Consider the following 10,197-nt stretch of genomic DNA (forward strand, 5'->3'; position numbering starts at 1 on the left):
GCCACAGAACAAACAGAAATAAAAAGGATAGTAACAGAATGAAGAACAACTTATTTGAAAACCTAGAAGAAAGGGACACATACTTAGAAACGCACTGCCTACATAATCTATTACAAGGGAGTTTTATCGGGTCGGTCACACACGAAGGAATTAAGCAGATCATAAAAACACTCTCAATCAAAAAGTAGTCAGGCCCAGCTGGCTTCACTGGTAAATTCTAGCAAACATTCTGAGAAGAACTGGCACCATCTACTCAAACAATTTTAGAACACAAAGATGAAAGACTCCCATGCTCATTCTATGAAACAAGCATAATCTTAGTACCGGAGCCGGGTAAAGACACAACAGAAGAAGAAAATTCTAGACCAATATCCTTCATGAAGGGAGCTCTGGTGACCTTGTGGCAAGAAGCTGCACTGCAAACCCGAAAGCACGCGGTTCGAATCCACCAGCTGCTCTGCGGGAGAAGGACCGGCGGTCTGCTCCCGTGGGATTAACTGCTTCTGAAAACCCATCCGCAGGGTCACCTGTGGGTCGGTTCTGACTCGGTGGTACAGAACAACAACAAACAGCATGCTTCGTGAACATAGATGCAAAAATTCTCAACAAAGTTCTAGTTATTAGACTCCAACATCGTGTGGAAGAAATCCCCCGTGATGACCAGGTGGAGCTCTTGGCAGTTACACAAGGACGGTTCACCGGCGGGAGAGTCACGTGGGAAAACCCAGAACAGCAGAAAGACCGTGCGGTCATGTCAGCGGAGGCCGAAAAGGCTTCGGACAAAATGCAACATCTTTTCCTGATAAGAATGTTCAATAAAATAGGAACAGAAGGAAAATGCCTCAGCACATTGAAAAGTGTTTGTGCAAAACCAACCGCCAGCATTATGCTCAATGGAGCGAGTCCAGGGGTATTTCCCTTGCAAAGGGGAAGCAGACAGATTGCCTTTTATCACCACTTCTGCTTAATACTGTAACTCAAAGTCCTGGCCAGTGCAAGAAAAGGAAATAAAAAGTATCCAAACTGGCAGAGAGGAATTAAAATTGTCTCGACTTGAAGATGATGTTATGCGCCATTGAGTCACCTGCGGCCCGATGTACATTAACTGAAAGCTGCCCCATTCTGTGCTAGTCTCATCATCTCCGACAGACCTAATCCCATTGCTCTAGTCAGTCAACCCATCTCATCCAGGGTCTTCCTCTCCTGTGCTGTCCCTCCACCCTTCCAAGCATGATGTCCCTCTCCAAGGACTGGTCCCTCCTAGCCACGTGCCCAAAGTATGTGAGACAGAGCTTCAAAATCCTTACTCCCAGGGAGGAAACTGCTTTCACCCTCTCCACGACAGAACCCATATATACAAAAATCCCAAAGACTCAGTAAGGAAATTACTGCATCTATTGGCCCCATTTAGTAAAGTGGCAGGGTATAAGATACAATGATTCATCTGAGTTTTCTACAGTAACAAAAAATGCTGAGCAGAAAATAAGAAAAGTAATGCCATTTACAATAGTTACTCACAAGATGAAATATCTGGGAATAAATCTAATCAGAGAGAAAAAAAATTCTTTAGAAAGAAAACTATAGAACACTACAAGAAAGACTGACCAAGATAAAGACTAAAATATACCATGTTCCTGGAAGACTTAACATTATGAAAATGACAATATTACCAAGAGTAATCTAGAAACACAATGCAAAGTCTGTCCAGATAATGAATTTTTTTTTAAAGATATAGGAAAAGTAATTACCAACTTCACATAGGAAAGAAAAGCACCCTGGATCAGCAAGCAGAAAATAAGAAGAAAACTCCCCACTTCTGGAGTTCAAGACCTACAGAGTCAGCCAAGCGGTCCTGGTACAACAGGTGTGTCGACCAGTGGAATTAAACTGAGAACCCAGAAAAAAACCCACCCATCTATGGTCAGCTGATCCTTGACAAAGAAATGAAGTGGTGTAAAGATAAATGTGCTGGAAAGTTCGGCTGTCCATCTCCAGAAAACGGAAACAAGGCCCATACTGATGCCACATACAAAAGTTAACTCCAGAAACACCAAGAAACTGAAAGTAAGACAACACTACAAAGATCACTGTTGGGCTAAACATCAAAGTGGAGGTTGACGCTCAACTCAAAAATCCTATGTCAGGACATTTCCTCAAACCGGAACTCAGAAAATCCTATGTCAGGACATTCCCCAAAACCAGAACTCAGAAAACCCTATGTCAGGACATTTTCTGAAGCCAGAACTCAGAAATCCTTTCAGGACATTCCCCAGAACCAGTTTCCCAAGACCAGAAACTTTATGCCCCAATGAGCCACTGAAACAACCCCAGGTAAAGCCCTCAGCCCAACTCCCCAGTGCTGGCATCCTCAGCTGGCACTAAATAAACTCTGAGAAATGTTTCTACCTTCGTGTGGTTCTCAGCTTCGATCCAAAACCTTTTAGTCACCAAAGAAAAAACTGGGGCACACTTAGGGGTCCTGAGCTATGGTTTAAATAGAAAATATGAGTGATACATTTATGAGTGATATATTTAAAAAATATAACTGACACACAATTGACACAGGCTAACTTAGGTGATTGGGACCCTTTACAAATGAAAGAGGGTGCGCTCTTTCTCGTGGCACCGCTAGGGCCGTCGGCTGCTTCACCATGAAGCTGAACATCTCTTTCCCAGCCACTGGCTGCCAGAAACTCATTGAGGTGGACGGTGAACTGGGTACATTTGATGAGAAGCGAACGGCTATGGAAGTTGCCACCGACTCTCTCGGTGACGAGTGGAAGGGATGTGTTGTCCGGATCAGCGTTGGAAATGAAAAGCAAGATTTTCCCATGAAGCAGGGTGTCTGGAACCATGGCTGAGTCTGCCCGCTGCTGAGTAAGGGGCACTCGTGTCACAGGCCACGGAGAACTGGAGAGAGGAAGTGCCCATCTGTCCGGGGTTGCACTGTGGATGCCAATCTGAGTGTTCTCAACGTGGTCATTGTCAAGAAAGGGGAGAAGGCTATCCCAGGACTGACCGATACCACTGTGCCACGTCGCCTGGGGCCCAAGAGAGCCAGCAGAATTCGCAAACTCTTCAACCTCTCCAAGGAACATGATGTCCGTCAATATGTTGTGAGAAAGCCACTGAACAAAGAAGGCGAGAAACCCAGGACCAAAGCGCCCGAGATTCAGTGCCTTGATACTTCACGCGTCCTGCAGCACAAGCGCCGGCACATTTCACTGAAGAAACAACAAGAATAAGAGGACGCTAAGCTTTTGGCCGAGAGAATGAAGGAGGCCAAAGAGAAACTCCCGGAGCAGATTGCCAAGAGACGGAGGCTGTCCTCTCCGAGAGCTTCTACCTCCAAATCCGAATCCAGTCAGAAATAGAATTTTCTATGTGTGGCAAATAAATAAGCTCGTGTATTAAAAAAAAAAATCAAATAGGGTGCTCTGGTGGCCTGGTGTTAAGAAGCTGCAATGCAATCCCAAAGGCACATGGTTCGAATCCACCCGCTGCTCCATGGAAGAAGGATGAGCTTCTTCCCCCGTGCGATGTATTGCGTCTCAGAACCCACTGAAGGGTCAGCCATGGGTTGGTTCCGTCTCAATGGTACACAGCAACAACATCTCAAGAGGAAGACAAGCAAATTAAAAAACAGGCAAAGGCTGAACAGACTTTTCACCAAAGACACACTCAGATGGCCATAAAACAGGTGGGGAAGCATCCAAGATCATCAGCTATCAGAGAGACGCAAATCAAAACAACGGTGAGCTCTGCCATCCCAGAACTAACAGCAGTGGTCAATCAGCAACGTATGCTGGAGAGGGTGCTGGAGACACTCGAACTTCCACGGTTACTGGGGATGTGAAATGGTGTGACTGTGAAAAGCTGTTAGGAGCTTCCTCACGAAGTGGGGAACAGGACAGCATTTGAGCCAGCAGCCCCACTGCTCAGATCCTTAGACGCAAGGCCACATTCCACGCTGACGCCCACACTGTGTGCAGCGCTGTGTACAAGAGTGAAGACTGGTGCCCCCGGTGGACGAACGGCAAAGACCCTGGGGTACAGTCACACGGTGGGACAGCGCGCACCGTTAAAAAGAATTCATGAGGGAAGATCTCGTGGCCTAGTGGCAAGAAGCTGCACTGCAATCCCAGAGATGCACGGTTCAAATCCACCAGATGCTCTGCCAAGGAAGGAGGGACAATCTCCTCCTGTACCAGTCAGATCTGATTGGACGGTACACACACACACACACACACACACACACACACACACACACAAATTAAAAATAAATAATTCATGAAATCCTGAACAACAGAAAGTAAATGAGAACAGACTGTGCTGAGTGACATCAGGCCAGTTATGGTGTAAGACCACCAATGTGAGAAACCAAGACGTCTGCACACAGACGAAGAATCGACCCTGGAGAAGTGAAGCAGAGGAGAGAAAAGCACTTTTTTTTCAAAGTACGTCACAGTAGAGATTACATCTATGTAGACACACTAAGTAAGCTGTTGTTGTTGTTGTTGTTGTTGAGGGGACCCTGGAAACAGTGACTCTGAGCCTGCCTGTCCTGTGCCGTCCTCGCCGTCACCGACACGTGAGGCCGCTGCTACAGTCAGCCGCTCCGTCTCGTCGAGGGTCTTCATCTCGTCCTCTGACCCTCCCCCTTTTCCAAGCATGGTGACGCTGACTGGCCCCTCTAACAACACGTCCAAAGTGAGAGGCATTTCGCCCTCCTTGCCTTTAAAGAGCAGCCTGGCTGCACTTTTCTCCGAGACCCGTTTCTTCGTGTTCTTGGCAGTCCTTATTTAATAAAGGAGCCCTGCTGACATTTGTGTGTTAATGTATTGAACTGTAACTGAAAGGCTGCTGGTTCAAATCCACTAGCTGCTCCAAAAACAAAGATGGGCAGCTAAGAAAAAAAAAATCAAACCTCAGACAGGGGCCAGTTAACTCACGAAGCCTGAGGAAATGCACACTGTTCAGGGAGGGCCTTCTGTCAGGCCACCAACTCGTCACTGCCAAACGTCAACTCTCCAAACCCACCAACCCTCTCATAAACCCAACTTTGTTTTTGTTGTTACTATCATTTTTCCATAACAGAAGAATGTTAAAATCAAGAGGAAATTTTTTAGGTGATAGGCATTTTGTTCCACTCATGTGGGACACCCATGTCCCAGGGGGTCTGGTAGGGCAGGATTGGAGTATGCAGCCCCTTTCCTCAGATTCATGCAATTACACGGGTCCCCACCAGGCGGCAGCACTTATCACAGCTGGGATACCAGGTTCCCAAGACCCTGACAATACTGGTGGCCAATATATGGGTCACAAAGGGGCTAGGTGGGAATTCCCACCCTTCTCTCATTCCTGACAGTAGAAAATCTGCTTCTAGCTGGACTCGTTTGCCTCCTCTGGGCATTTCTCCTACATGGGACCCTGCAGTGTTCGTCCTGCCTGGCTCTGCTCAGCACTGGCCCTAAGTGTGACCTCCAGTCTTTCACAACTCAGAGTCCCTCTTTTTGCAGGACCACCCAGCATCTGTCCATCACCTGGGTGGTCCCACCGTCTGTCCACTGTCAACGTTGGTGTCGCTGCTGACCAGGAGATGGGTCAGGTGGGTCCCTGCAGACAAGGGCAGGGGGCGGGCAGTGGGAGACTTGGGGAGCCGCTGGCTTAGGTCGGGGAGGGGGCTGCATGCCTTGTAAAAGATTTCTGAGGAGGTGGGCCAAGGCCTCGGCTGGGGGGGGAGACTTGGGGTCAAGTTTGGGGTGCGGGGCAGCACCTCACCTGTGGAGTGGTGTGGGGAAGTCAGTCTCAAGGGTCCGCCGGGGGACATAGGGTCGGGCAGCCTGCTGCCTCAGGGTCTCCATGTCTGCCTCTGCACCTGGGTGCCTCCTGCCAGGAAGGCCACCGGGGTCATTGTTGACAGCGACAAAGGCCAGCTGGTGTCCTGGCAACAGGGTGCTGGCTTTCCCTGACAGAGCACTTCCCAGCATGTGGGGTGTCCAGGCAACGGGGTGCTGGCTTTCCCTGACCAGGTGCTCCCCAGCACGTGGGGTGTCCTGAGGGCAGAGGCTGCAAGGATGGGTGGGGTCCTCCAAAGAGGGACATTGCTCCAAACACTTAGCATTTACGTGATGGGGGAACATTTCCACGGGGATGGGGGACATTTAGGTGGGGACTGAGATGGGGGTAGGGGCCGCCACCAGGTACAACCCACTACATCCCTCACCCCCAAGCCGGGACTCCGCCCCAGACCCTGGTCCTCATTCCTCTCAAGTTCTCCCATACCCCAATCCTCTCTTCACCTCCATCTGCCCAAATCTAATCACACGGTGGCACCACTGTGTGCTCGGGCAACAGCAGTCCCAACGGGCAGCGGCTCAGGCTGGCCGACGGTTGGATATGGTGCCCCCACCCACCTGCAGGACACTAACCCCAATCCCTGACCCTTAGTCGTTCCCATGCTACAGGGCAGCACCTCACCGCAGACTGCCATGGCTCTCCTTCAGCGGCTGGACACCCTCGGCCCAGGGAAGCCGGGCAGCCACACTGCGGGTCACGGCCTACGAACACCAGGCCAAGGACCCGCCGCGAAGACACGGAGCCAAGTGGGGAAGGCAGAGTACACGCCAGGGTCCCCACCTGTGGACTCCAGGCTCGTAAACCTGCAAGGCAGGCCCGGTGGTCACTGGAGTGGGGATGGGAAGGGACTGGCTGGCAGGAGGCATCCTCCTGGTCCGGGTGACGGGATCTCCTGGTACCAGGCGGAGTGCAGGCTGCACATCGTGGGTGAAGTCACAGCTGCACACTCCAAGCCTGCTTGTGTCTTTCACTAGAGTAAAAGGTGAAATCAGAAGACAGAGCAGGAATGACGTACGCTGCATTGCAACAGACGAGGGACAGAACTGTTTTAAAAGGGGTGTATGATTCGGTATTATTGTCATAACAGGAGTCCAGAACGAAGGCTGCATAGTGGAGTGGACTTGGGGGGAGGGATTGCATAACAATGAGGTTTTCTTTCTTTTCCAGAAGAGCGAACTGGGGAGGGGGGGAGGCAGGGAGAAAAGTGCAACAATGAATGAATGAAAACCCAGTCTGTAAACTTTCATTAAAATAAAAAGGTAAAAAAAAAACCCAAACCAAGCCCAACAACATGAAACCAAACACTCCGAACCTTCTCGCTTCCCCTCCCTCCTGCTCCCAGGTCACAGTCAGCTCGTCCCCACACTGCAGGTCCTGTCCCTCCTCCCAGCACACAGCTAGGGCATCACCTCTGTGGGGTAAAGGCCTCGAACCCAGAACTCCGCTCTGGCCACTCAGGTCAGCCTCCTGGCTGAGCCTCCCCAACCAGGCCCATCCTGCCCCAGGGCCTTTGCACAGCTGTGCTTCTCCGCCCGCGTCTCCCAGGCCAGCAGCGAGGCCGAAGCACTGCGCCCTCTGCTGACTGACAGTGGTGCCTGACTGAGCACAGGGCCAGGACGGCCAGTGGGTGGTCCTCCCCTGAGGGGAGGGGATGCTCCTCCACTCTGCTGCCTCTGTTGGGGGGAAGGCCACAGACCTCCCCTTGGTTGAACCTAGAGACCTCCACTCTGAGCTACCTGTCCCCACGGGATCATCACCTGTCACCATCTCATCTCCACTCCAGCCTGACCCCTGACCTGCTCCAGGGGGGTCCCCAGAATCATCCCGCCATGCACTGCCCCACTTCCAGTGTCTTTATTTTAAAAAGCGCCATCCCTGCCAGCATGTCTCTGGAATCTGGGACCTCTGGCTGGGTCCCTGGACAGAAGACCCCTCTCCCCCAACAGGGTCTGGGCCCTAGGCTGCCCGGGTCCTCCACCCTCCCAACCCCCATGGCTTGCACCTCCAGGGCCAGATGGATCCAAGACCCCACAGCCATGCCTCGGGTCGACCACTGCCCCGGCAAGTGGGGTGCACGTGGTGGGCCAGCAGACTGTACCCAGAAGGTGGTGCAGGGCTGTTTGCAGGACGGTGTCCTGGGTCCCCACTCCCAGCAGACACACAGGCGGAGCGGAGCCGAGCTGCAGATGTGCAACTGTTTAATGACAAGGACACTGCAAGACAGGACAGTGGGTGCCCTCCCGGGCTGGGCGAGGCATCATCCAGGCAAGGTGCCCTGCAGGGGGTGATGTGTCATGCTGGTGGGCTGCCCTCCGGGGGGTGCCCTCCAGGCAGGGTGCCCTCCAGGTGGGCCGCCTGCTATCATGGGGCCCCAGCCCCACCCTTAGGGCCGTGCAAACGTCAGGTGGCCTATGACCTCGAGACCCTCCTTGGGGTCTGAAATCCCAGCAGCCACGGCCTCCCATCGGCCTGCACAGTGTATCCCTGGGGTCACACACACACCAGGCTTCTTTGGCAGCTCCACGGTGGGGAGGGAATGGGGGGAGTAAGAGGATAGAGGCCAGTTTGTCTTAAGAAAAGGGAAAATGCAACAAAGAGAGAAAAAAAAAGACTTGAACATTCAAACTACACGTGTTCACAGCCCCAGCAGGCTGGTGGCCAGCCTGTGCCAAGGGGACATGCGGGCGGGGAGCACTGACCCACATCTGGCCTGGACCATGCCTGGGGCTGCCCCAGAGCCACAAATACATCAGAGCACTCACAGTTACATATGTACACGCGTTCCTGCGCCTGGGAAGTGCTTGTCCCACCCTCAGATGTCCCCAGGCCCAGAGGACCTGACACACAGCCACCAGAGATGGGTGGGGGCCGACGGTGGAGGGAGGCCCAGGCCCCTGGTAAGGCCTCCCAGGGGCAGTCAGCACAGGGGGATCAGAGGGGACCTGGGTGCCTGGGTGTGGGGACAGTGCCCGCCGGTCACTGGTGCTGGCTGGTGTCACATCCCTGGCACAGGAGGGCCACACCTCAGACAGGCCCTCCCAGACCAACAAGTCCATCCCCGGCCCGGACCCACTCCTGATGCAGCGGCCGAGGCAGTGGTGCCACCCAGGTCACTTCTGTCACAGACGCTGCCCCGTAAGGTCATCGCCGAGAAGAGCGGTGCGCAGTGTGGGGATGCAGAGGGCCAAGGTGACCGAAGGATCCATCAGTGTCCAGTGGGGAAAGTGAGGCCACCACGCTGCCCTCAGGTGTCACGGACGACCAGTCAGGATGGGACTGAGGGCACTGGGCTGGGTGGGCCAGACTTTGGCACCTGTGGGGCCGCTGACCCACATCCCACCCCAGCCAGCAGGCAGGTGTCCAGCCAGCGGGCAGGTGTCCAGCCAGCGGGCAGGTGTCCAGACGCCGTGTGGGGAGTCATGGAGTCACACAAGCGAGCAGCCTGGGTCCTCTTCACTGCAGGCAGGGGGGGACCCACGGGGGTGGCCCACCAGGGGCTGGTGTGAGAGGGCACCAGGAACCCCGCCGTCCCTGCCCAGACACCAGCGACACAGCTGACAATCAGGCATTTAATCGCAATCTTCAGGGTGGTCTGCGCCCAGCTCCCCGCCCCCTGCAGCTGCCTGGGGGATGCGTGCAGGGGAGGGGCCGTGCATGGGGAGCCGGCAGTCACTGTCCTCGTGTGGGGTCCATGGGGCCAGGAGGCCTGAGTTTACCGAATCCTGGTAAAGAGGTTGAGGACTGATACGGACTCCTGTGGACAGAGAGGGAGGTGCTGAGCCGAGGGTTGCAGCTCCACACTCGGCCCACCTCAGGGAGCAGAGCCCAGGAGGAGATGGGGCGCCTGGCTTCAGGAGCAGAGGGGAAGGACAGCGGGGCGCCCGGCTGCAGGAGCAGAGGGGAAGGTCAGTGGGGCGCCCGGCTGCAGAAGTAGAGGGGAAAGGAACTGGAGTGCTTGTCTACAGGGGCAGAGGGGTGTGGACGTATTAGGGTGCTTTTGCGCAGGAGCAGAAGGATGAGGACAGATTGAGGCTCTTTTCTGTAGGGGCAGAGGGGTGAGGACGTATCGGGGTTTTTGTGTAAAAGAGCAGAAGGGAGTGGGAGAAATCGGGGCGCTTGTCTCCAGGACTGGAGTGGGGGATAACAGCAGTGTGCCTGACCACGGGAGCAAAGGGGTGAGAGGAAGGGATGAGGAGATGGAGAGGAGGGAGGGAGGATACTGGGGAGTCTGGCTGTAGAAGGGATTAAGGATGACATTAAGGCACTCCTGGCTGCAGGAGTGTGAGTGGAGGAGGAAGGGGAAGAAAAGAGGGGGATGGAGGAAGATATTAGGGCCCC

General features: G+C 53.6%; 2 protein-coding genes and 1 pseudogene across 4 annotated transcripts in view; 1 reads left to right on the forward strand and 2 right to left on the reverse strand.

Annotated features, from left to right (window-relative positions):
• The window catches only part of LOC102865876 (chromosome unknown open reading frame, human C19orf71), a 19,491-nt gene extending 13,627 nt beyond the window's left edge, over positions 1-5,864 (reverse strand). Inside the window, exon 1 of the mRNA XM_006897963.1 lies at positions 5,782-5,864. Coding sequence (XP_006898025.1) covers positions 5,782-5,864 — 83 coding nt within the window. The remainder of the gene's footprint in view (positions 1-5,781) is intronic.
• On the forward strand, positions 2,652-3,374 carry LOC102869264 (annotated as a pseudogene).
• Positions 5,865-9,571: 3,707 nt separating the features above from the next.
• Positions 9,572-10,197, reverse strand: part of FZR1 (fizzy/cell division cycle 20 related 1 (Drosophila)) — a 19,748-nt gene continuing 19,122 nt past the window's right edge. For all 3 annotated transcript variants that reach the window (XM_006897900.1, XM_006897899.1, XM_006897898.1), the window contains one exon: positions 9,572-9,613. In XM_006897900.1, coding sequence (XP_006897962.1) covers positions 9,572-9,613 — 42 coding nt within the window. The remainder of the gene's footprint in view (positions 9,614-10,197) is intronic.

Source organism: Elephantulus edwardii, unplaced genomic scaffold (assembly GCF_000299155.1).
Source record: "Elephantulus edwardii isolate Elephantulus edwardi_28Jun2011 unplaced genomic scaffold, EleEdw1.0 scaffold00217, whole genome shotgun sequence".
Taxonomy (NCBI): domain Eukaryota; kingdom Metazoa; phylum Chordata; class Mammalia; order Macroscelidea; family Macroscelididae; genus Elephantulus; species Elephantulus edwardii.